This window comes from Microtus oregoni, unplaced genomic scaffold (assembly GCF_018167655.1).
Source record: "Microtus oregoni isolate MIOR12 unplaced genomic scaffold, Mior012 000053F_ref0000044, whole genome shotgun sequence".
In the NCBI taxonomy this organism is placed as follows: domain Eukaryota; kingdom Metazoa; phylum Chordata; class Mammalia; order Rodentia; family Cricetidae; genus Microtus; species Microtus oregoni.
The window spans coordinates 6,478,570-6,506,364 of NW_024543829.1; the positions used below are offsets into that span (position 1 = coordinate 6,478,570).

Here is a 27,795-nt window from a genome sequence, read left to right on the forward strand (position 1 = left end):
ATGAAATAGAAACACACACACACACACACTATAAAGAATCAATGGGGAGTTGGTTCTTTGAGAAAACCAATAGTATTGACAAACTCTTAACCAAATTAACTAAAAGATATAGTGACTAGATTTATATTAACAAATTAAAGAGGGACATCACAAGAGACACCAAAGAAATCCAGAGACTCTTAAGGGCATACTTTAAAAATCTATACTATACCAAATTGAAAAACCTAAAAGAAATATTTATATATCTAGTTATCCATCATACATTATTTTATATCTGTCATTATATATTAGCATACACACACACACACACACACACACACACACACACACACACGTAGGAACCAGCCATGATAAGCTAAACATGAACAGACTACCCAAAGGAAGTTCTTTACTTCCAACCATTATCACCTGCCAGAGTAGGACTCAGCCATTGATAACTTTAATGGAGGTCTGATTCTCAGTAAGTTACCCTGAAGCAATATCTGGTTGCAGGAAGAACCATAAACTGAGATTACCCGACCTCCACCCAAGAACAGACCATCCAAAGGAAATGCCTAACATTCCAACCACTATAGATAGGATCACCTGCCAGCACACACTCACCAGGACACCCCTAGACAAATGTCAGTCAAGCAGGGGTTCTGAACCTCAGAAATCCCTCACACCCACCTTTACTATTATAAAACCCAACTCTAACTGAGCTCAGGGCTCTCCGTTTATTCCAATGTGTTGGACATGTGGGGAGACTGAGTTTGCAAACTTGCATAAAATAAAGGCTCTTTGCTTTTACATATGAGACTCAGATTCTTTACTGGCTTTTGGGGGATTTCATGGATTTGGGCATAACAATATATATACACATACCTGCCAAAGTTAAATTAAGATCAGAGAAGCCATTATAACAGACCAATAACTCCTACAGTTCATAACCATAGCTGTCTTTGGTACCATTTGTGCCTTTTATTCCTCTGTTATTCCAAGCATGGAATTAACTTTATGAAGGTGATCCACTTAGGCATTAAGCTCCTCTACGGCAATGGGAATGTGATTATGTCCTCACATACTTAGTTGGAAAAACAAAGTATGCCCTTTTATTCAAATCAATCAATGAACTCATGAACTCATGTAATCAAGCCATTATGCATGGACACTAACACACATACACACACTCCATAAAAGTTTGTTCACTTTAATACAACCACATATATTTGTGAACTTTAATATTTCATTCACTGCAGTTAAAAATGAATCTACAGGGAAGGGTTACTTTTAAAAATCACTGTTGGTATAAATCTAGTTTCTTATTATACTGAAATGTTGCATTTGTCTTTTTGCCATGAATACTTGCATACATTTCTAGCAGGAGCCATAGTAATTTAATGAGACCTTGAAAAGAATGGTGATTGTTTTGACTGGTTGCTGTATCCAATTTTAAAAAAACAAAATATCAACTTTAATCATTACAGAATAAAACAAATAGCCAGCAAAAAAAAAAAAAGAAGCAGCAATTACATTCTACCAGACCTTCAGAGAAGAATTAATGACAATGCTTCTAAAATTCTTCTGCAAAATAGAAACTGAAGGAATATTTCCTAATTCTTTTTACAAGAACATCATTACCTCAATACCACACAGAGACCCACAAGAAAAAGAAAACTGTAGACCAATATCCCTTATGAACATAGATGCAAAAATTCTAAGTCACAAATCTGTTTCCTCCTTTAGTGAATTTATCCATATTTTCTTATCACCTGCATGTTAAAGCCTCAAAAACTATTGTTTCTACACTAGACCTTTTACTGAATTCTAGGTTCAAAGTTCCAGCAACCTTATCCTATTTCAAGAGCTTGCTTCCACATGATACTTAACATAAATATTAGGAAATAAACTACTGTATTTTCAACAAGCCTGCTCTATTCTCATTGATCTCAATTTGGGAGCAGACTGAAGACTTCATGGTTAAAATAGTCCCTTTTCTGTTTTTCTTCCTCTTTCTACTTTATCACTTGTTCACTCTGCTTTTAAAACATACACAAAATGTGTACACCTGTCACATTTTCTGAAGTCCAGTGATCAGTGAGTCACAGCAAACTTCTAACCATGGCCTATTCTGACTTTGGTTTAACAGTCTATTCTACACATCCCAGCTAGGACCAAGATTTCAGTGTGGGAAGCTGATTATATCAGTTCCTTGCTGAGATACATTAATAACCACTCGTTTCCCTTAGAGTGAGGGCTGTATCATGAAATTCAAAGGATCAGCTTGCAATATGCATACAGTCAGGCCCCTATTATCTAGCTGCAATCGCCCCAAGTTGTTCCCTCCATGACCCCTTCATTCTGAGTCGTACTTGCCTAGTTGCAAACTCTAGCTCAGTGCACTGCTCTCCATCTTCATTGGACTCCATTTTCCTAGCATCTGCTAACTCCCCCTCTCTCTAAATCTCTGCTTACCTTTGCCATCTTCTCAACAGGGCTTTCTCTTACCCTATTGAGGAAAACTGGGGTGTATTCCTGGCCCCAGCATTCTAGTCTCCTTTACCTGCCTTGAGACTTCCTTACTTTATGGCATTAATCACTGAATGTATTGATGTGTCTGTGTGATTATTCTTTCTTTCTCTCTTCTATCTCCAATTATTCTTTTCTACCTTCTGCTGATATATTTGCTCTATTAAAAATTTACTTGGTTTTCTAAACAGTGGGTGAAATGGTGGATTATAAAATTTTAAATAGAATACCACATTGCAAATTTGATCAGAGTAGCATACATATAGCTTATAAAACATATTAGATAAAATGTTTTAAGTTTATAGCAAGAGAAAATTAGGGAACATGCAATACACTAGGTTATAGAAAGATAAGTGGGTTTAAATCGTTCATTGAAATTTGGGACCTGCCTTACTCACTTGTAATTTCAGTAGAATTTTCTAAATGTGATATTGAGAAACCCTATTTGAGAATGACCACTGACGAGTCCAAGCCTTGACTCCAGCTCCTACACATTACTAGAAATGTTGACAACAATCTCCTCGGCTGAATGAGTAACTATTTTATTTATTCATACATTTTTATTGATTAATCTTGTCATTTGACAATCTCCTACATGAGTTTAATGTATTCTGATGGTTGCTCCTTCTGCCCTTCCATATTTCCCTCCCTGTCTGGCCAATACCACTCCCACTGGTCCTTTCTGCAGATTAATGATTTTGGTTTTGTTTTGTATCTTATTCCATTCAAGCAGAGCCATTTCTGTGAAAACTCAACTGAAAAGACCATGAAATAATTTAAACTCAAGAAAATCAACTATGTAAGTGCAGAAATGATGAAAATATTAGTGCTGTTCAGGTGTGGCTTGGGGCACAAAAGGGCTTGCTTTCTTTTTCATCTTAAGGATATACTGATTATACATAGTAAGGGTTTTATTTCATTATATACTCCCAAAGTCACATGATGCACCGAGATCACATTTATTCTATTAATCTGTGTTCTCTTCTCCCCTCTCCCTTTTATTCCATGCCATGCAAAAATATGGCTTTATTTCTTTGTCAGCTTAGCATCATGTTTAGTTCTTTTATGTTTATGTTATTTTATCTAGCATTATGTTTATTCCTTTGTTTATTTCTTTGTGAGCTTAGCTTTATGGTTAGTTTCTTTAAGAACTAAAGAAAATCGCCAGTTATTATAAACATGCTAGTTACCAGCTTTTTATTCTTAGTTTTTGCTTTTTAAGACTGTGTAATCTTGGCTGTCCTGGAACACACTTTGTAGACCAGGCTGGTCCTGAACTCACAGATTTCTGCCTGGTTCTGCCTCCTGAGCGCTGGAATTAAAGGTGTGTGCACCACCGCAGTCTGGCTCCTGCTTCCTTTTTCACAGCAGTCATAGGCCACCTCTTTGACCTCTTCGTGATGCTCAGATGTGGATAGCTGCTATCTGGGGTTATTAGAATGGTCCTGTGGATGAAGCCCTTCACTTCTAGCAGAGCCCTTGTTCCCTAAATTCCTTGCTTTTTCTCTCTTGTTTTATTATATTGGTGGAACACCCAAGATATTATGCCCAAGAGGGAGTCTTTTTAAATTACATATCTGAAACTGGTTAGGTTCTTCTTGACATTTGATTCACAGTGTTAGTGGCATGCTTGCTAAAAGATAATTTTCATTCCAATTCAAAGACATGCTCTATTATTCCAAGCTTCTAGCACTGCTATAAAAAAGCATTGCTGTTATGATTATCCATCCATTAAAAATATGCCTTTATAAAAACTGAAGGTCTGGTCTTTAGCATCAATATTCTGATGCTTCATAACAATATGCCTAGGTGAGTCTGCTTTAGCCATGATTCTTGATGCTGGACTATTAGAATTTGGAATCACATGTCCTTGAGTCCTGCACAGCTTCTCTTGCTTTATTTCTTTGATGTTTCAGTGTTCCCTCTTCTAGTATTTCTTTAGAAAGCTATTCTGTGAATGATGACCTTTGGTAACTGGTCCTTGCATTTCCTCATTTTTCTCTCTTGCTTTCAATGCTTCTATCATTTTGTCCAAGCTTCAAAAACAAAATTCTATGAGCATCCAAACAGTGTTTGCTGTGTTTTTAATTTCTGCAATTACAGACTTAATGTCTTAGAGGATTTTTTTTCTGTTATTGAACATGACTTTGTGCCTCACCCTATTCTGGTTTTACGCCTACAATGTAGTTCAATTCTTTTGAGGCTGTTAAGAAATTTAAAAAAAAAAACAAATTTTCTTGCCTTTTGCATATTTCTGTTACTTCAAGGCTTTTTATTATGTTCTTGGCTTTGTTAGTATTCTCATAACCAGATGCCTCCTTTCCTGAGTGGTTGTCCTATTCAGGAGGAAACCAAATGAGTATCATCACATGGGCCATACTCATACTTAGTACCAGTATAAAGGTATTTTTTCAGACACTAAAATTCAAGATAATGGATCTCTCTGTATTGGGAGGTGAGCAGGTGCCGAAAGGAGAAAGATTAATGAGAGGTACTAGGGACCATTAATTATTTTTGCTAAGCTTAAGTTTTTAAGCTGGTGAAGGGTATTATTTTTTATATGCTCTGACATTAATTAACTAATCCATTACAATGGCACAAAAATGAGGGAGTAGGCCAATAACATAGCTGCTGACTGTTGTATTTACAGTGAATGTTCTGGTCACTTGCTGCGTAGGAGATTTGTACATATCAATAACCTTTTTTAAGAAAGATTTTTAAGGTCCATTGAGATTTTTGGAAGTCTCAAAAAGAACTTTTTTTTAGTTCTCCACCATGAAGTTAATCTTTCTCAATTTTTCCTATCAGCCTTAGATTTCTTGGTTTTGCTGTTCAACTTCATTATTTCGTTTGCTGGGGTCTGCTTCTAAGTTGAATCTTTCTGGCCTCTGTATGCTATGTTGACAAACACTTTCACTGTCTGCTACAGAAAAAAGAGGACTCTCTCTTCTCTCAGAGCAGAAAGAACGGTGGCCCATTGATTCTTGTTGTCCGCAAGGGTCTTCCTAGCCTCACTTCACTCAGGAGGTTGTGTGAATATTAAACAGAGCCTCCCCCTTTTTTAAGTGACCCAGAAATTGGTTGTCATTGCTGACAGACCAATGCCCTGAGCATCCCCTCAGATTCTCATAGAGAGGACTCTTACTGGTGGCATTTGATTTTCCTGCTTTTCCTGAAAATCTTCCCAATTTTGACCTTAAGATGCTCGAAATATTTTGGAGAATCTAATTTGTGCTCCTTGTACATTGATCTATTAGTTCTCGAGGGGTAAGTGCTTAGGGTTGGTTCTTGTCTATTTTATGTTTACTCAATCGGACATCTAACGTGCTTATTTTTTTAAGTTCTTAAATTTCAAGAGAAAATTGTACTTTTAATTAGTTTTATGTTTATAGAAATTATACATTTCAACACAATTAACTTGAAGTTGTCTTTTTTTTGGGGGGGAAAAGACACACCCTTCCAAATAAAAAAGCTAATTAAGGGTTGTTGGAACATAGTCCACAAACGCAGTTGTGCGAGAATTCTGAGAGCTTGTGAGAAAACTCCAAGAAAACAAGTGCCTTGTGACCTCGGTTTCTCCCAAACACAGAACTGTTCTCAGAATGCGTGTGTGTGCCTCTCTTCTCGGAATGTGTTTTCATGCCCCCCACCAGGTGTAGGATAGGAATGACTTCACTTCAGCTGTTGCTATTCGTGTGCCTCCACGGAAAAACATGGTTTTGCCACATGTGACTTGTCCTTGTGATAGAAGGCCTTACTCATGTGATTCTTCTTAACCCCCTTAAATTATCTGATGCTCTGAATAAAGCTGGCCATTGCAGAAGACTTTAGGCCACCTCACTTTTAGGCCCTGCTCTTCCAGGTTTACCTGCCAACTAGAGCGGTAAATGAACGGTAAACCTTTTAAATAGCCTAACTACATTGTCACAGAAGCAGGGAAATAGCTCGTTGTTCTTGTTTTGAACAGAAACTGTACACTGAACGACAAACTTAACTGCATCTTAAATGTGATGTTAAGAGACTTCATGTGATCTGATGTTGCTGCCCATACCCTTCAAATATTTAAACTCATTGATGGGGAAGACGCTGGTATAGAATTTCTTTGGAGAATATGGTCAGTGTTTTTGTGCTTCTGTATGGGTTCGGTCTAAATCAAGTACTCTCATGAAAGGGAGTGAACCTTCTTCAGGTGACTAACCAGAGGGTTTGCCCACCAGCTGGCCAAGGTCTAGACTGAGCTTTGAGCTACTCCTCCACAGGGCAGTTGGGATGCAATATTCTGGAATTCAGATGCATGGTAGATGACTATAAGGAAACTATTTATGATTTTGCTTCGTCTTGTTTTAAACAGGGACATCATAACTAGAGGTTCAGGTGGTTGTAAGTCACCTTGTGAGTTCTGGGCATCAAACTGGGCATTTTTAACAACGAGCCATGTCCCCATGCCCATGTCACTGTGTTTCTGAACACTGGAACCACAACACTGCTGTGCATACCACGTTTGGTTTGCTCTGCATCAACTGTGGCATTCCCTCTAAGTTTGTTATTAACCACCACACGTCCTTGCAGTAAGGAATTTGCCTCTAACACCAGCCAAGGCTGGCTTAAAACACTTTAAAATGGAGACAGGTGAAAAGGGCGGAGGTGCTTTTCTCTAAGCCTAAAGACCTGAGTTCATCCTCCAGGAGGGAGAAGGAGTGAACTGACCCCATACAGCTGTTGGGTGACCAATATTCATGCATTTACATGTGCACAGATACACAAGCACAAAAAATAAATGGAAGGGAGGACGTCTGCTTTTCTTTTGTGATCTCCACTGCTGAGTAACACCATCCAGCAGAAAAGTAGGAAGTTGGACAACGGTGAAGACATAGACATGTTCTTGATGTGCCTGCTCACTGGAGCACTTTTGTGGGAAGAAATACTACTACTTTACTACTGCAGAACAAGGACATTATTAATAACTTATTATTAACTAGGACTTACTTCCATGCATATTATCTTATTAAACCAAAAGGTTTTTATGTTTTCAAGTGAGCTCTAAATTTGATCATAACTGGTCTCTTTCTATATGTATGCCAATTAAAAACTATCTATGGGCCCTTTTTCTTGGCTTAATTTTTTTGAGACAGGAACTCATATGGCTGAAGATGACTTTGAACTTTGATTGTTTTGCCTCCACCTTCCAAATCCATGTCTCATTTTTGTGGAGCGAGAGATCCAACCTAGGGTTTCTGGCAAGTTAGACAAACACTCTATAGGGAGCTAAATCACCAACCCAAATCTCGTCATCTTGATGTGCTTTTGAAATTATCTGAGAGCTTTAGAAAATCTCATAGTCACTGGCAATAGAGTGCTAAAACTTATGACATTTTAATAGAATAAATTCTCACTACCATATCAGTGTTCACAAAATAAATAAGGATGTTAATAAATGCAGTATAATTTTAAAATTATTCACTTGGATATTTAGAATGGAAGAAAGTATTCAATCATTTAGGTTTATACTCATAAAATGGGAGAAGAAATAAAAACAAATAATATGAATATAAATTAGAGGTTTTAAAGATTTTTTTAAAATTCATATCACAGAATCAAAATATCAGATAATACTGATATGAAACTTTTTCTTTAGAGGCAAGCAATTTCTGATTTTCTGAGAAGAACATAGGATATACAAATATATATGGAAATATCCAATTCTGTTGTTTGCATAATATCCTACTATCTGATTAATAGTTGGGATTCATTATTAGGTCTTAACTTTCTCTAACAAATGATTTTCAATCAAATGAAAAGATTTTTTTTAAAAGATAGGACAAGGTTTTAGAAACTCACTTTGCGGCTTCATGGCTGTTGGCCATATTTCCTTCAACTCCAGCCTTCTGTGACTGTAGCTCTGCCTTGTAGTTCAGATCATCTTGATATTGCACTGAGTTCATTTCCTTCCTGAAATCTAAACCTCCAAGTCCAGGGCATCTTCGGAATACCCAGTTTTCTCTCCATCATTAGAAGACGGTTAAAGTAAGAAGTTTGTGCCCTTCCAGTACCCCTCTGCCTAACATCAAGAAGCTCTTGATTCTGAGTAAGACAGTAATGGCCCAAAGCCCAAGGACACAATAAGTGTTTTAGGTTCAAAAGGACAAGTTATTCATTTACTTAAGGAATGTCCAAGGGTAATATTTAGCTTTTATAGTTAAACACATTGGTGGGGCTGGAATCCTGTGCCTGTTTGACATCCATCATTCCTTGTGAAATACTAGTTTAAGTTGTACTGTGATTTCTATCATCCAAATATATTGTTACATCAAAGTGATATTAAATAAAAAGATAAAGTGTTTCACAGATAATAATAAGTACCACTGAAGATGTAGAGCCATGGAAGGCTATTAGTGAAATGTAAGCTGTGTCAGAGGGGACTGTGATGTGGAAGCTTATGGGATTTCTCAGATCAAGAGCTGAATGGCTATAGAATCTGTCAGTCCTACGAGTGGGAGTATATTCAGGGATTTGAGAGCAGAATCTCAAGCAGACTCCGCATAGCTACATAGCAAGCAGCATTGCCTAGGGTGGCCAAGAGGTCTAATCCATCCAAGCATTCACAGTGACCAGATGAACAAATACATTGTAGAACAGACACAGGAAACATGGGCATATTACTATCACTAAACAGGAAGGAAGCCTTGTTTTTTTTTTATGTTTATTGATGTTTTGACCATATGTATGTCTGGGTGAGGGTGTTAGATCTCTGGAACAGGCATTATAGACAGTTGTGAGCTGCCATGTGGCTGCTGGGGATTGAACCCAGGTCCTCTGGAAGAACAGTCAGTGCTCTTAACCTCAGAGCCATCTCTCCTTTCCAGCCCCTGGGATGAAGCCTTATTACACGCAAAAGAATTCATAAGCTATTGTCCTAAGTCAGTGGTTCTCAAGCTTCCTAAAATGTGGGGTCACAACACACAGGTTGAGAACTACAGTTCTAAGTGAAATGAGGAAGGTAGTCACAGAAAGAAAAATATTATAAAATCCTACATTATAAAGTATATACAGTACTCAGATTCACAGAAACAAAAGTAGACTAGTGGCTGCCAGGGTTTGAGAACAGGAGAGAGAGAGAGAGAGAGAGAGAGAGAGAGAGAGAGAGAGAGAGAAAGAGAGAGAGAGAGAGAGAGAGAGAGAGAGAGAGAGATTTAATGGCAATTAAATGAAAATGAATTTTGGGCAACTATTTCATCACAGTGAGAATATATTTAACAGAAGACATAAAATGACTAAGGGGATGGAAAGCAAAAATATGATTTTAAAGAATATTTATTTTAATATCTATTTTATTATTTAAAATATTGTTTGGTAAGCCAAGAGGCATATACTTATGTCAGTGGCTGGTTATAGGTTAAGTCTCCCAGACTAAATTATGACTAAAGATTGGATGTTGTTAGCTACAGGTAGAGACCCATTGGAATACCTGTGAGCCCCGGGTGGTGTCAGCATCCTCGTGGCTGCCCTGAGAGCAGTGAGAATTTTGTGAGTTTGTTTGGGAATTTCTACTGCTCTGTGCTTCACTGAACGACAGGGCTGATCCGATCATGAAAGATCAATTATATAAAGTAAAGCAGATGCAGTTTTGTGATTTTGAATGTGGGACTGGACCCCAACCTGAGAATAATCCTTGTGCCTTCCTCCCCACTAAAACTGTAACTCTGGGCAAGTGACTGAACCATTCAAAGCCTTGGCTTTCTTTCTCACTTCTGCCTGGAGGATGAGTTACTACCCAGAGCATTCTCGGGAACAGTGTGTCAAGAAGCCGTGTAATGTTTACCACAGTCTCGGCACGGACACACAGTGAGTCTTTGTTACCCTTAACAATAGCTTGTTTTTCAAAAGGGATGACTGAGGCTAAGAGATTTCTGACTGGGAAAACAAAATTACCGTGCTTCTGTAGTCCATCAAGCCACGCTTTATGATTACGTCGATTGTGTGCCTTATTTGGGTCCTTCAACTATTTGATTTTTACGGCTGTCCTCTTTAAGCCTGTGACACACTGATTAGGAACTGAAGCCTTGCTGACTTCGTGTGACATTGCAATGAACCAGAGATCCTGAGGAAAGGCATGAAGTGGCCCAAGGCAGTTAATTATGCTTTTATGTGGCATTGGGCACACTGTGTGAGCCTTATGTTTTTATCTTTAGGTCAGTTTATTCATATGGAGAATTCAACTAATATTTGTTAAACCACAGAATGGGAACTTTCTGGTGACTTTTATTTATTCCTCTCTTTACTTATTTAGTTTTGGGTTCAGATTTCCAAAGTGCAATATCAGTAAGATTGTATCTTCCAGCAACTTGGCATTGGGCATGCTGTTCTAATACTTCCACTAACTGTATCTTTGGGTTCCCACAATCTTTGGGTCTGTCGAATAGAACCTGAGTTAGGTTCTGAGCTATCTTGTTAATGGTGATGCCCTTCCACCCATTCTTCTGCTTAAGGAAGTAGGTCCAGAAAAAAATGGAGCCGCCGTAGCTGTGTGACGGAGACTATAGGTCTACTGCACAGTGTTCTCTCTGACAGAGAAGCCAGAGAGTGACCACTGGGACAGGCCACCCAGCAGATAGAGTTAAGCAGAATTTTCAAATGCTCCCATCAAGAGTTATCTTTTTTTTTTTTTACATTCCTCTCCTTCGAGAGATATCTTTATTTTTGTAATCAATTCGCCTCCACTCTGCATTCCATAGCACATCAATTTAAACATGGTTATACAATCTGACATAGGCACACACATGTCCTCAATCCCAGCACTCAGGAGGATATGGCGTTCCAGCCAGCTTCCACTACACAGCAAAGAATACCCTAGCTAAAAAAAAAAAAAAAAAAAAAAAAAAAAACAAAAAACTGCAGAGTTATCTTTTTAAAACAGCAAACATTTAAGTTCTTTGATGTGATGGCTATTTCTTAAGAAATTTACACAAATTATTTAACACTATAGAATATGCTGGAAGCCTATATGTTTTCTTTATGTTGCAGTGACTAAAGAATGGCAGGGAGGTTAAACAACGTTGCTGAGGGATGGCACAGCTAGGCTAGTAAGCACAGCTGACATTTAAGCTCAGGTCATTGGAGTGCACAAACAGCAAGTTTAGTAAGGAGGCTTTCCCACATCCTTCCCCCCAGATGACAAGGCATGCAGAAATGGCACTATTTTTCTCTCTCTGTGTCAAGACTTTCCTGTCAGTTTACTTAGTCAAAGCCACAAGCTCTTTTTACTTTGGCAAGCCTGGGAAGCAACAGACCATGCCTAGCCCAAGACCTCAGGTAAGAAGAAAAGACAGAGGGACGAGACAGACGTTGGAATAAATCCAAGAAGGAGCTCCATATCAAGGAATGGCAATTAGAAGCAGTGAGCTTCATGTGGTCAGTGTGTGACCAAGGAGGGCTATAAATACAGCGGTGTGGCCAAAGTCTCACAGTGGACCAGCAATAAGTCCCGGGGGAGGTCAGCCAATTTAAAGACCCCACAATCAACACAGACATGGTGACAGACCATTCACTGCCCCTCTACGGATCTCGGTATTTCTGCTCTAGGGACAAATATAGGTTCAGTCAGTGTAGGCAGCACGCAGAACAGAATGAAGTACGGCTTAGGTCTAAATTGATAGCCTGAGCGATCACGGCAGCAACTGATGGAGGAAGGTCATTGGTTAAAAAAAATAAAGAAACTGCTTGGCTGGCCCTCATAGGTTAGAACACAGGTGGGTGGAGAAAACAGAACAGAATGCTGGGAGGAAGAGGAAGTGAGCTCAGACTCGACAGCTCTCCTCTCGGGAGCAGACGCCTCAGAAGAGACGCCATGCCCCGCTCCCAGGCAGACACACGTGATGAAGCTCCGACCCAGGATGGACGTAGGCTAGAATCTTCCTGGTAAGCCACCTCGTGGGCTACACTAGATAGAAATGGGCTAGTCTAGGTGTGAGAATTAGCCTAGAAGAGGCTAAATAGAAATGGGCCAAGCAGTTTCTTTATTTTTTTAACCAATGACCTTCCTCCATCAAGCAACTGCAGATTTTTTTCCTCTGGAGCCCCCTGTTGGCAGAAGCTAGCATAGAAAGAACAGAGAAAAAGAAAACATTGGTTCAGTTCTGAAAGAGTAATTTAAAACCAGAGCATGTGCAACCATGTTTAATACACTTTATTTAAATATCAAAGTAAAGTGATGCACACGTATAAAAACATTTTATTGAACCTCATTTTTTTGTGTGCTAGCTGAAAAAAGTTAATGAAAGAAATTTTGAAATAATAATAATAATAATGAAAGTTAACTGGAAAATCTGGAGATCAATTGAAAGTTTTATTAAAGGATATTATTTATAAATATAATAATTTTCTAAAAATCTCTGCGAAGTTTTCTACATAAATATATTCAAAATTACTTTTCCAAAATGCAAAGAAAAAGAAATCAAGTAAAGACATACTACAAAAATAATTTGTATACATTCGTCTCTCTTACATGTAGAATAGCTACACAGAAAAAAATGGAGGAGCTTCATGCCTAAAATTACTGAAGTTATTATATTAGGCTGAAGTGTATGGGTTTTATTTTATTTCTGTTTGTTTTGTTTCTCTGTGCAGCCTTGACTGTCCTGGAACTCACTCTGTGGACCAGGCTGGCCTTGAACTCAGAGATCCGCTTGCCCCCGCCTCGGAAGTGCTGGGATTAAAGGTTTCCATCATCACTGCCTGTTTTGTTTTTCCTTCAGGATAGGACCTGAGGTTGCTGTCCGGGACTCTGAAGTCACTCAGGTTGCAGGAGGGTGCCACCAAGTCTGGCCAGAAGTATAGTTTTCCTTGCAAAGTATTGCCAGTGTTATTTACATGGCAAGAACACTCTTTTTATATATGTAATTTATGATGTAGGAAATTAAAATTTCCCCCTTTGAGATGTCATTGTGGTTGATCAATCACCAAGATCATTACTTTCAAATCAAATAAGTTAAAAATCAGCCAGCAGACAGTCCCTGAAGGCTAATGCTTAAATTATCATTTTTAATATCACCACTAACTACACATTTTGTATCTCTGCTGCTTTCACATGTTATTTACAATAGATATTAAGTTTGCTATTTGGAAGAAAAATATTTAAGAAGAGATTATATCTTCCCAAGAATATTTACATGAAATGTGTGATATCAAGTTGGATATTGTCCTGATTAACTTGACTGACCTCATTACCATATAATTTTATGTTATTAACACATACTAGAATAATGATCTAATTTCTGAAAACTTCTGGAATGTTCTTTGTAAATAATATATTTAATTATTTTAGTTAGAATAACACACACACACACACACACACAGACATATATATATATATTAGAAAGTTCTGGCTATTAAAAAAGTAAAAGAACAAATTACTATCCCAAAGAAAAATAATAGCTAATATTCAATGCAGTTACTTGCAGTGAGTCTTTTCAAAATATTTGTTATCAAATTTTATTTACAAAGATATAGCTAGCATTTTTCTTTAAAAACTCCTTGTAAAATAATACATAAATTTTTCTTAATATATTTTATTAACTGAATCATAATTATATTATTACAATAAAACATAATTTTGAGAAAACAATTTTACATATTTGTGAATAAGCACCCCATCTACCATTTGTCAATTTCTTCATTATCACTATTCATTTTTAAAGAATCGGCTGCTCTTTTCCAGTTTGTCATTTCTACTCTTAAACGAGTTTGAAAATTATATAATGGAATGAGTTGTGATCCTATCTAAATTTGGAGTCAATGTGATCTGAAACAAAAGGCTAACCTCTAAAACTACATTGGCTTTGGCACATACGTGTTCTCTCAAGTAAATCAGTGTACTTTCTCCCTGTGTCTCTGTCTCGTCTACGGACACACACACACACAAGCACGCGTGCATGCATGCACCAGCAAGATGGCACAGTGGGTAGGGTAAAAGTGCTTAGGGTAAAAGTGCTTGCCACCAAGCCTGAGAACTTGACTTCAATCCTTGGAGCCTAAATGACAGAAGGAGGGGATTGACTCTTACAAATTGTCCTCTGACCTCAAAATAGAGGTATACCAAAATAAACAAATATGAAAAATTATATATGTATATATCACACTCTCTTTTTGATTTTTCCAACCATATCCATCATCCAATTAAAAGATAAAAGAAGATATCTTCAAGATATCAGTGTCTGATTTGTGCTTCTCCAGTTCCTCAGCAGCAAGACTGAGCAGGGGATTCTGTTGGTAATTTGTAGGCCATGCAGCGTCTGGTAATTCTTGCTTATATTTACTTTATGAAAGTATGAGATAAATGTCAAGTTTCCCTTTCTTCTAAGTGTGTATTAAATAAAAAAAAGTGTGTGTGTTAAATAACTGAACTCTCTCTGGCATTCTCTCTCTCTCTCTCTCTCTCTCTCTCTCTCTCTCTCTCTGTGTGTGTGTGTGTGTGTGTGTGTGTGTGCGCGCGCGTGCATGCGTATGTATCTTAATGAGATTAACATATCTGCTACTTTGGGTAAAGCAGATTTCCCTTCCTGATTCAGGTGGGACTTGTCCGTCCACTGAAGACCTTAGGTGAACAAAAGAGCTGAGGAAGAGAGAGTCCAGCCTGACTGCTCCGCCACTTTCTCCAGCATTGACACCTGGACCGAAATGTCTGCTTCCCTGGCTCCCAAGCTCCAACAAGATTTGTGGATTAGAACTGACATCATCTGTTTCTGGTTCTCAGACCCTTCTTACTCGAATTGGAACCATGTATTGGCTCTTTTTATTTTCCAGCTTGCGGTCTACAGATCTTAGGATTTTGCAGCTCCCATTCCTGCACGTGTCTCTCCCCTCTATTAAATGGTCTCCACACCCACGAACATGCCAGTATGTATGTACGTTTTGATCCGTGTTTCTGATGTAGTGTGCTCTTAACACACAAAGGAATGCTGTCAGACTGAGCAGGGGCTGGATACTCAGAGAGCTTTGACGTTTACACTGGAAATAATAAAAAAGAAGGTCAATTTTGGTGATTCCTCAGATAAAGAGGGGTACTTTACTGGAAACAAGAGGAAAAAAGCCGTCCTTGTTACAAAGCAGCGAAAATCAGAAGGGTTTACGTACTTAGTATTTTGTGGATAGTAGAGTAGGCAAGCAACCATACTTAGCAGAAGTGATTTCAAAGCAAAATATTCAAGGTGTGGTTCAGAATCTTATTACTGCTTGTTGTAAAGAAATGAACAAGAACTTGGACGCTTGGAAACCTCATCTTATCTACATTGCAAAACCTACATCTACTCGTTCTAAAGGCAACATCAAGTGTGTAGTCTAACCAGCCTGTGATAAGGAGATTATGGATCTAAAATTTGGCTCCAAGCACCTGTCCTAGCAGCAGCCAAGAGAGCAGATAAGAATGAACGACAGACATCCTGCTCATTGGCAATGGAGGGATGGAGATTAAATGACACGGAGATAGGCCATTATATTTGTATTCTAGAGAACAGGCCGTAGAGCTATTTGGCTACAACTTGCAGTCTTCTTTATAAACAAAAGAGTCACCTAGGAAATTATTCAAAAGTCATTGGGGTTGCACACAGGTCTAAGCAAACAGGCTGTTTCCTACTGACTACAGAGAGGGAATTCAGCATAGAGAGATACAGGGGTGCAAACAGGCAGAGCTTTGGGATGACATTCCCATTTGCAGGGCCTAGAGGGCCGAACATCAACCCCAAGGGTTGTTCTAGTGCTTTAAGGTCTGATGGTATTTGTCCTACTAAGCCGAAGCTGCCTGGGACTTCTTCCCTCTTTTGTATCTCTCCCTTTTCAGAAGGAGATGTCTATGTATCCTAGCCCAGCCCACTACATTTTGGAAGTATGTGAGTTCTCTGTTTGCACAGGCTTATAGTTGTAGAACAATTCAGTCTTAGTGCACAGTTATTAGTCAGATATTGGCAAACTTGGAGTTTATTAAAGACGGACCATCCCTGCATAACTGGTTCTGTAAAACCATGAAGAAAACTACAGGATGTTTTTAAGTTGTTATTTTAAATTATGCTTATACAGGGCATGGGTATATACACATGGGTGCAGTGCCTCCAGAGGGCAGAAAAGGGTATCATATCCATGGAGCTGGAGCTACAGGCAGTTGTGAATCGCCTGACGTGGGTGTTGGGGACAAATTCTGGTCCTTTGCAAGAGCAACACAAACTCTTAACCACCAAGCCATCTGTCTGTCCTTGCAACAAAATACTTATATCACCTACTCCTGATATAGATAGTATTTAGAAAAGAATTTGGACATTCGACTAGGATTTATTTCTGAATGGCTTCCAACTGCTGAGATGAAACAAACGTAGGTTACAAATGAGAAGGGGAAGAATGCTATGAATTCAATCACATTTTCTCAAATCCACATGCTAAGTAAAGCCAAAGCCCCCTCCCCTTATGGAATGGTACCCGAGAAAGAAGATGCTGAGGAACAATTAGATTTAGATGAGCTTACAAGTTTGAAGCTCTTATGATGGTTACTTATTCACAAAAAAGATGAAATCTCTTTTTCCCTCTCATTGCTTCCTTCCCTCCTTTCTCATGAGAACGTAGTGAGAAGGCAGCTGTCTACAAGCCAGAAAGAGTCCTCTCCAGATCTTGGTCATAAATTTCTGTAGATTAATCATTCTTGTCTGAGATGAATAAAAAAAAAGACCTCAGCGATTCTCTCTTAGTGAACCTATACTGGTGTATGATCTGTCGCTTTGGCTACCTGCCATACTCCCTCTTATGCTTGGCAACAGCACCCAATTGTTTAGTAATTCCACTTCTTTATAACATATCTTATGTTCTTCAAGAAGAGTTGGTGTAACTCTAAATTAAAAATAGGATCCAAGACACAAGCCTAAGCTATTTGGTATAATTTGAAACACAGCTACCATATTGGCGTAGGGTGGGGGTAATAATCTTTGCTAATTTATTTGAGACAAACAAGATGTTTACTTCAGAGTCTAACATCTGTACTCTACTTTGCTGAATGTGTGTGAGACAGCATGGATGAGATTTGTAGTCTTAACTGTTCCCAGAAGAAGGCTGGCTACCTAGGATTGGACATTTTAATCATGAAGAGTCTGGAATGTGAACAAAAGAGCCATCTTGGGACCATGAAATAGGAAAACAGAAAAGAATGATCACCATGGAAATAGAGTTAAAAAACAGAAAGTACATGGAAATATTTGTTTGCTTGTTGCTTTTATCGTTTCTGAAAACAAGTCCAGCCTCATTTCACCTCACCTGTGAACTTCAGGCAGTTCATTTTTGAATGTTGTATTTGTTTAAATAAGCTTAATCATGATTTTCTGCTATTTGCCCTCAAAAACAGTCTTGGAAAAGAGGAGAAGTATCCACTTGTGGTTACCCTGCCCATCTTCCAAGGGTTGGCCCTGCCTCTCAAGTTAAGAGGATAGTGGCCACTACACAGCCAACATCACAGAGGCAGCTTTAATAGTAGCTTTCAGATGTTCTCCTGAAGTGTCTGGCTTGCAGATGCCCTTTTTGTTTAAATTGTGAGTTTCCATGACTTACAGGGGCACACAAAAGGCCCTCACCTACCAGCCAGCCTCTCATGCTGACCTTGCGAACTCAGTTACTGAGTTTGGTTTTGGGTAAGATGACTGGATTATTCCACTCTGGTTAATGAGGCTAGTGGATTTGAAGAATAGTTGCTGTCTGTCTGAATGTTGACATGCCAATAGATGTAAATGCCTCATTTTGCCTTTCACCTTCCTTTGGATGGTGTTATGATGGAAATTAAGCCTTTTGGTTTTGATTGACAGTTGAACAAGCTGGCATTATAGAAAATACTATAGACATTACAATACCAAGACTTAATATATTATCTGTCTCTATGACACCTCAGTGTATTGAATAACATCGTGCGTCTCCATGGTCAAAGTGATATTATAAACAGTTAACCCTGACACTTATCCACAGCCATGTGCTTAAAACACAGTCCAGTGAGCTCAAAGTCTCTATATCTGTTAGGAGAAACTTGTCACATTGGTTTGGACTCTTTGATTCCCGCTCCCCACCTTGACTATGAATTGTACTTGGGCTGTTGACCACGAGAATTTTTTCAAGTTGGAATAGCTTTCCTTACATGTCTGTATTTGTAGATAATGATCTTATGATAACACGGTTGTTCATTATTTTAAAAAGGTACCCTGATAGGCTGAAGAAGAAACTGAGGTATAGTAAGGCTTTAAATCCAATGCTAATTTCACCCCGCATTTCCGGTAACACAAATCCCTTCTTCGAAGGTGGCCTTTATCTTCTCCTTTCCCTTATTTCTCATTTTCTTTAAATTATTTATTCAAGTTTACATTATGTTTTTAATTTCATAAACTTCTGAAGATCTTTCTTATATAGATTGTGACGGCAAAGAAATCCCTCTTATCTATCTATCTATCTATCTATCTATTCATTTATTTATTTTTGTTTAGCACACATTGGCTTCTATTTCATTTGATTCACAAAACCTAGACACAGGTTTTCCATTCAAGACACGGGAAGTAAGCCTCATGAAGACTCCCAAAGCCCTGCAGTAGTTAATGGCTCCTGGGATGCACATTTGACCAGCACAGGCTCTTCCCTGTAGCAGACTGTGTGAGATGCCCAGTCAACTTCAGACAAATAAGGCAGGACCAAGGGAGGTAGCACTGAACACCCAAAGTCTTGAAACTGGGTCGTAGCCATCTTACCAATTGTATAAAACCTGTTAATAGCAATAGCTGAATTTGAGGAGAAAAAGAGAAATTTCTTGATCATTTTGAGATAACTTTAATGTCTTCCAAATTAGGTACATTTTGTTAAATCTCAAGAAAAAAACCCATGACTATGCTAATTTGGGGCAGGCTGGCAACCAGTAACTAAGTTGCCTGGCTCTTTACTCTGGTGGTTACCACCTGTTGCACACAGGGCTTTCTCAAGGGGCTCTTTTTAGGTTTCTCCAGATGACTCTAGGCTTGTCTGAACACTGCAGTTCAAATCTACCTCCTCTCTCTGTATGCTTACTAATTAAAACTTTATCATAAGGAACTTTCAAATAAGGAAGATCACACAGTAAAATATCCAGAGCAAAGGTCTACAACTCAAAAAGCACCTATGCAGTTAGAACAACCGTTCTGAAGGCGTGAAGCTCTGGGGCTTAGTTTTGTTTCCCTATTGGAACGTTGCCTTTGATGTTTTTGGCTCCTTTTTTTTTTTCTATAGTAATCCCAGTCCTGACAGATGGAAGCTGTTCTCTTTGCTTAGCTGTTACCATTTCTTGGTATAACAGACACCAAAGGGCAAGTTTCTGGGTTTTTCCTCTTAACATCCTTTTAACCACTTTCTTTTGAAATTCTCTTCTCTCTCCTTTCTTAGTTTTTATACTGTAAGTTATCTTTCTTCTTAAGTTCTCATGCCAGCTACTTCAGAAATGGAAAAAAAATTATGCCTTGGTTATCATTAATTGATAATATCAAGTTGAACTTGATGTGATATGAAAGTAGAAAATAATTGTCTCTGGATGTTCAGGTAGCCTTGAGCTCTTCAAGGGAGGGAAAAAAAGGATCACATGTCCAGAAATAGAGAGGCAGCATGAATGACTGTCTTGAATCCCAAATCAGAGAACACAGGAAGTATAACTAAGGATTATTGTGTTTGTTGTTCCCATAAAAGCGCATATTAAAATTACAGGCATGAATCAAAGGCCGGGTCAATCCCAGACCAAACCACCCGAGCTGTACCTTGACAGCTAGCTGACAAGGATGCAGTTAACTGTCAAAATTATGTAAGTCCATAGTCAGCTGCTGCTATGTGTGCTCATTATTTCAAAGGAGTTGCACCCGAAGATATAAATAATAATGCATTTACTTTGTCGAAACAGCTCCCACACAGATATTTAACATCTGATTCTATGAGGGGAAATATGTATAACACAAACATTTCACTAGGTTTTACAGTGTTCTGGTTTCACAATAGTTTAGGATAGATTTCAATGGGCAATGTCAAACTACTCAAATGTGAAATACGGTTTACCGAAAGCGATTTTATTGTACAAGGTAGGCATGTTATAGTGACTGTACTGGTGTGAATACCAATGAAAAATATTTATGTAATTTGTTAACATCTCTTCTAAATTAACCAAATTAATCAAACTAAATAGCATTTATTTTATACAAGTTCAGTAAGACCTCTCTGTGGGGTTCAAATAATCTCATTAAAATTGATTAGAAGAATATTCAACATTTTTTTTTGCTATTCAACATTTGGTATAAAATGATCTTGTAAAAATGATTTAAATTTTTTTTAAAAAATACAATATCTATTGAAGTACAGGGAAATGAATAGCTACTCTGTTGACTGAAATGTAAATTAACATAAACTTTCGGGAGACTACTTGGCAAGATGTAGTACTTGCCTAAATGGTAAGACTACTTAAATTTAACAATTCTTTCAGGAATTAATTCAACAAAATAGTCACTGGTCAGGAAAGTCCAAGAGACTCGCAAAACAATATAGGCTACTGCCAGTCCTTTTGGTTGGCTCCCAGAAATAAGAGCCTACTATGGAAAACTCCACACATTTCAGAGAGTGCACTTGAAAGCATTGGCTGGAATACCTCCCTGAGAACCTGAACACCTCTAGAAGGAGCTGCACAAGCTGCTGAGGGACAAAACCAATCAATGATCCCACCCAGTCAAATGTGTATTAACAACCATAATGACAAGAATGTCAAGACCCTCTCAAAGGTGCAAGAGTGTCACTTACGCTCTGGGGAGTAACCAATAGTTAATTGAGCCCGAGGCCTCTGTAGGAGGGAGTTCATGACTGATTCTAGAAATCTAGTTTACTATTGGGGACTGGTGAAGTTCAAAGACTCTAGGAAAACACCGAATATTGCCACTTACCTCAACCAGTGTTATTTTAAATGCATTCTAAATGCTTAGGCTTACATAAGTAATATGTAATAAGAGATGAGGGTAGCTCTACTATCTCATCCAAGAAGCGCCTTTTTGCAGAGATAGAAACCATTACAGAAAGTTACAACTGGAGCCCACAGAATCCCGACAACACGTGACTGTGGGATGCCCATCCCCAGATCATACGACTGCAATGTGATCTCCACACCTAGATCTCAGGGAACATTGCAGAAAAGGAGGGCAAAAAGCTTATAGTGCCAGAGGACCAGGAAGCCTGCTGTAAGATTGTGAGAAATGACAGGGAGGCTGTGCTCATGCTTTCTCAACAATACTGTTGCCTGTAAAATTCCTGAAACACCAGTTGACATGCCAGTGTGGATGGAGAAATCTCATAAGGCCTCACCCCTGGATAAAGAACTCCAGGCTATCAATGGCTGCTGAGGGGAGAATCAGTCTTCTCTAGGGATGGGTCCCAGACACGTCCAGTTCTCAGTGGACAGCCCTAAATGCATACACATGCAAGAAGACAGAGTGGACTCATCAGGATATGTTTGTAAATGTATATGTAAGTGTATATATATGTATGTAAAGTAATAATTAAAGAATGAGGAGGCATGAATTTGAGAAGAAATGGGGAAAGAGTTGCCAGGAACAGAGGGATGGTAGACAATGTAAATATAGTATTCATAAATGAAATTCTCAATAAATAAATAATAAATAAATACATAAACAAACAAACACAATTACTTAAAATAGTTATTGAGAAAAAAAAAGATGTAGGGAATAAATTGGTCTCCAAGCTGTAGATTAAAACTCTTACTGACAAAAATCAGTAACAAAATAAAATACAATTCCAACAAAAAAGATCAAGAAGTTGGGATTATATTTGTATTACAGAACACTGTATGACCATTGATTGTGATGATGTTGGGTTATAATTACTGACACAAAAATATATAGTACAATATATACTAATATATTAATATACTTATATAATATACTAGCTTTAAAAGAATAGACTTTGTAAACAGTATGTTTTCAATACTAGCACTGAATGAAAAATGGAATTTATGCCCTGGCATGCATGGACAGCCGGTATATGGCGGTTCTGTTAGCTTGTCCATATTAGGGTTCATGGTCTAAGTTGTTGAGGACGATTGACCAGGTCTCTTTCTCAAGGGGGCACCAGATCTCATTACAGATGGTTGTGAGTCACCATGTGGTTTCTAGGACCTTTGGAAGAGCAAACAGTGCTCTTAACCCCTGAGCCATCTCTCCAGCAAGCCTAAACAATGAAGCAGGTAGACTTTCTCCAGGCCATTGAGGAGTTTGTTTTATGGTACTTGTCTTACGGCTAGGCTAGGTAGTAGTAGCCAATTTTTGTAAACATGTTACATGCGTTTCTGTAAAGTTAGAAAATATGACATAGTATACAAAGCAGTACTTGTTGTTCTTTTGCGGAACTACAGTTCCCAGCGTTCTCCTGGATACGGACATATTCCCAGAAGCCTTTGTATTCCTCGTTAAAAAGCGGGGGCCGCCACGAGCGCCCCCCCTCTTCCTCTTTTTTTCCCCGCCTTTCCTACCGTGTCTGCACGCCCCCTACCTGTTTGTTACCCCTCCCCCATTAAAGTGCACCCACGTGGGACCGCCGCTTGTCTGTGTCTTCTTCCTCGCGTAATGCCTCTACCGTCTAACCCGCAGAATTAAGAACAACAGTACTGGAAAACATGTTTATCCTAAACTTCACATGGTTTACTTTTTAATGACTTACGTAATTCACAAAGCCATTTTATTTTTAGGTTCAAAAATTGAGAGACATAATAGCCAGCCATAGTATGAAATATCAGTGAAAAAGAGGAAGGAAAGGTTTCAGATTCCACTGGAAGCAAGTGATCTCTTTTTTAAGACTTGGATGTAGTTCTTCTATGAAAGAATGACTGATGCTAGGCCGGAATGACAAAAAGATAACGATATATTGAAGAGGATAACTGTTATCCACAGATGTCATCGTTCTTCCTACCAAGGAAAACCAAAAGGAAGAAAAAGAGAAGACAGAAAAGAGCTGTATCAGCTGTGGTGCTCATCTATCTACCTGGTATAATCTATAGTTCGCCATCTACCTCGTATATTCTCACACACTGTGCTCCTACCTATTGGCACACAGGCCAGGAGATGGCCATAGAAAAGGCAGATCCAAGACTTCTAAAACAGTGCAATGTAAGAAAAGAGACTGTTACTCATTGAGGACCTGACCAGTGAAGTCTTCTATTCTTGGTACTTTGGAAATTTTTCAGTGGATCGTGATCTCAGGAGGATAGCGGTCTCTACTTTTCACACACGAAGAAGCTCAGAAAAGGGAATTTTGTTCATGCTCACCCAGCTCGGAAGTAAAGAAACAACTTATAAATTCATATCTGGGCCCAGACTCGGTCTTCATTACATGGTTGACAGAACAGAAGAAAACAAGATATAATAAAACCGATGGCCCAGAACATAATGAAGCTTAGATTAGTAAAGGATCCTGTAGCTCATGGGCCGTACTTTCCTCATACTGTGGGGGCGGAGGCTGCGAGGGGCTAAGAAACTTGCCCAGGCTCGGAAGCACATAGCACTGCAGAGAAACAATCTCAAAATATTATAATGTGAATTATGAAGCAATAATTCTACTTTCTGCCAGTCATTCTTCAGTTTCTGTTGGTAAATTATTCAGTGAGGGAATGTGGCAAACACTGATAACTTCATACAAGAAATCTCATTTACATTCTCAGTGAAGACAGCCTGTATTTATTCTTAAACTTGAATGGAGAGCTACAGAAATTTTTTTTTTAAAGAAATTATTTAGTTTGCATTACTTTTCTTTAGCTCCTATTATCTTTACCAAGTGTGTTTTGTGACTTTTTTGTTTGTTTGTTTTGTTTTGTTTTGTTTTGAGACAGGGTTTGTCTGTAGCTTTGGAGCCTCTCCGGGAACTCACAGAGATCCGCCTGCCTCTGCCTCCCGAGTGCCAGGGTTAAAGGCAGTCACCACCACCACCCAGCTGTTTTGTGTTCTTAAGGGAAGCATCAAAGATTTGGTTTTCAAATTTAAGTATTTGCCATTTTGACATACCAATGTAAGCTTCCAAAACGTTCATACGAATAGCATTTGTATTAGGTATTACAATGAATTTTCACAAGCTAAATCAAAAGGGATGCAAGGATAAGTGGATGTAAGCAAATCCTGTTGTGACAATGCAGGGAACACACATGCTAATTGAAAAGTGAGGTATGTTAACAAAAGATACCAAGAAACTTGGGGGGAGGGTTAGAAAAGAGGGGGCTAGTGCATATATGTGCCTGCTAACACCCAACAAAGAAAGAAGGAGATTAGTGCATAGATGATCCTGCTAACACCCAACAGAAAAGAAGGGGATTCGTGTATATATGGGCCTACTAACACTCAAAAGCTTGTATGAAAAATACTTTCCTACTGCACTACGAATAGATTCTGGTGGGATTAGCTGGGGTCCTTGCTCTCCAGTCTGTTCCATAGGGCCCCACCTCCATCCCTGAAGATCCTCAAATGACAATATTTATAACCTAGCAGAGGACAGATTACATTTGACTGGCTCAAGTCTTTGCCAAACTGACTAATGTTCGATATTTTGGACTTCACTGAGTAGGGGAGTGACACAAATACTCATTTAAAAAAAAAACTCATTCTTTCAAATGGGCCCTCTTGACAAACCTGATAAACAGGAAGAAGCCTAGATTAGAGCCAATGAACAACCATGCATGAAGAACCTGAGCTGCCAACGTAAAGAACTGGGAGTCTGATCCATGGCTCTTCTAGGCTGCTTGCAAAGAGCTATCCGCATGTAGCTCCCAGAGCGGTCACTTAAAGAATGGACTAGAAATTACATATAACATACCCATGTGCATATGGGTAGCAACAATTGGACCCAGTGGGTTAAACATAAAACAAATAAGGACATGAAGTTGGGAGAGACATATAATAAGTGTTGGAATCCCTGGGGAAGTTTCAAGGTGAGTGGGTCAAGATACATTGTACAAATTGATGGCAATAATAAAAATAGCATTGTAAAGTTATATGTAAATATTTTACACGAATTTTTGAGCAATTCCATAAATTGATGGGCATCTCTACTGTCCACATGAGCAAAATGAAGTACAAAATGATGAAAAGATTTCTTTTGAGTAAAAACAAAAACAAAATAAACAAACAAAAACAAAACAACAACAACGAAACCCGGATTTATCCAGTGGTAAGCCCAATTAGATCTGATGGCAAGCCATGGTGGGCATGTTCACACAAGTGTGGGAGGCTGAGGCAGGAGGATCCGAGTTTCAGTATCATCCTCACATACCTAGTGAATTTGAGGCCAGCCAAAGCTACATGAACCCTTTCTAATAAAAATAAATAAAAACAAGAACCATAGAATTAATAAGTAAACAAATACAAGTGAATTAAAAATAAATGTCATTAAGGCTATTAACCATAGTAATAGGCAAGAGACATTAGTTCGCTGTTGTATGTTCAATTTTTATTCCAACCTATTAATTAAGTACCATTAAGTCATTCCTTAGTGATTTTTTTCTTTATTAACATGTATTTATGCTTCTCAAATAACAGAATGAAGGTTCTACCTCCGAATAGATGTTCTGACAGTAGCATGAATGGGACCTGACCACCACCCTGGCCAGAAGCCCTCACTTGTGACTCTAAAAACTTGTTCTCACTGGACAGAAAGTTCTTCCCCCAGGTGGCTGGAGATGGGGAGTCAATACTGAGCCACAATATTCCTTTTGTGCCAAATGATCCAGGTGACACACTCATCATGAAGGACCTAGGGAAAGGTTTGCTCTTTTCCTCTGAGGCTCTGCTTTGCAAAAAGTTGTTCCCCCAAAGAAGGCAGAATCCTGTAGGATGCTCTCAGATAAACATGTCTAGGAGGTGCTGCTTGCTTGAGCTGGCAATTTGGTCCTTTAGTAGCAACTTAAGTGAGACCCACAGTCTTAGTGGACAACAGAACCCTTAATACTGTGGTTTATATAATTAAAATCTCATTTTAAATAAGCATTCATTTACATCCATGCAGGGCATTCTTTTTAAAGCTTCAGTTATCCTCAAAGGACGGAAACAAATCAAAGTGGTGGCATTTCGTATCACCAAGAGGAGAGGTTGCTTTAAATTCTACTGATCTGTTTTTCAGGCAATGGGTCATGACTCCATTATTAGAAAAAGAAGGAAAATTTAACTAATTGGAAAAGCTCAATATAGAAAATGTCTCATTAACTACAATTAGAGAAGATGCCAAGGGGAAGAAGGGAATTTGAGTTTGTGCAGTAAGTGTGAAAAGAAGAGGAAGAATGGCATCCGGGGAAGAGTTCACAAGGAAAAATCTGCAGGTACGTATTTGCTCAGACTGCTCAAATACCTTCAAGGTTACAAAATTGATGAGGGAAGGGAATTGCTCAGCCTCTGCCGACTAGAATAAGCTTTGGCCCGGGGCTATGGAAGGAAAGATCAGCCTGGCTGTTAGGAAACAGTAAGCTAGAAGGAGCCTTTAGTGGAGGAGCGGGGAGCAGGAGAGCAAGGGGCAGCACAGGCAGGGCCCTTACATAAGCAGGCTGGGCAGGTTATGTAAAAGGCAGGCGTGGCTTTGCATGGTCAGCTTTGCATAACCATGGGCTTCTCTCTGCTTTTGCTAAACTGTATTTTGATTTTTCTTGTATCCATTGTGTTTTAAGAACATCTGATTCCCTGGTATGTTTAGATAGCTTTGTACGATCTCCTTTAATTATAAAAACTTATAAATTAGGTTTATCCATCTTGCTTTAGAGTTGAAGTAATGTAGCCATGCAATTTTAAATGTTTTTCCCAGCTCACATAGCTAACACACGCAAATGCAGGGTTCAAACACATGCTTAATGCCAATATTCTGCACTTCTCACGGTAGTCCTCTGAAGTTCTCTCCTTCCTTCCTTCCTTCCTTCCTTCCTTCCTTCCTTTCTTCCTTCTCCCCCTCTTTCTTTCTTCCTATTTTATTTTTTATGTGCATGAGTGTTTTGTCTGCAAGTAGGTTTGTGCCCCACAGGCATGCAATACCCACAGAGACCAGAAGAGGGCATCATATTCACTGGCATTATTGACAGTAGTTTAGCCAAGAGGTAAAAGCTGGGAATTGAACCCTGGTCCTCTGGAAAAGCAGCCAGTGCTTTTGACCAAGCCATCTCTTCAGTGCCCTCTCCACAGTCTTAAACAGAAAGCATTTTTTTTCACGGCTATTAGGAATTATTAGTTTTTAATTCTGAAACTATCAAAATAG

At 38.7% G+C, this 27,795-nt stretch overlaps 1 protein-coding gene across 5 annotated transcripts in view; it reads right to left on the reverse strand.

Annotated features, from left to right (window-relative positions):
• The window catches only part of Oxr1 (oxidation resistance 1), a 359,076-nt gene that overhangs the window by 133,123 nt on the left and 198,158 nt on the right, over positions 1 to 27,795 (reverse strand). The window contains exon 1 of one of the 5 annotated variants that reach the window (XM_041637782.1): positions 8,347 to 8,365. The exons of the other annotated variants lie outside the window; for them this stretch is intronic. Coding sequence (XP_041493716.1) covers positions 8,347 to 8,359 — 13 coding nt within the window. The 5' untranslated portion in view covers positions 8,360 to 8,365. Of the gene's footprint in view, positions 1 to 8,346; positions 8,366 to 27,795 lie in introns of those variants that run through there. 5 annotated transcript variants of the gene reach the window in all.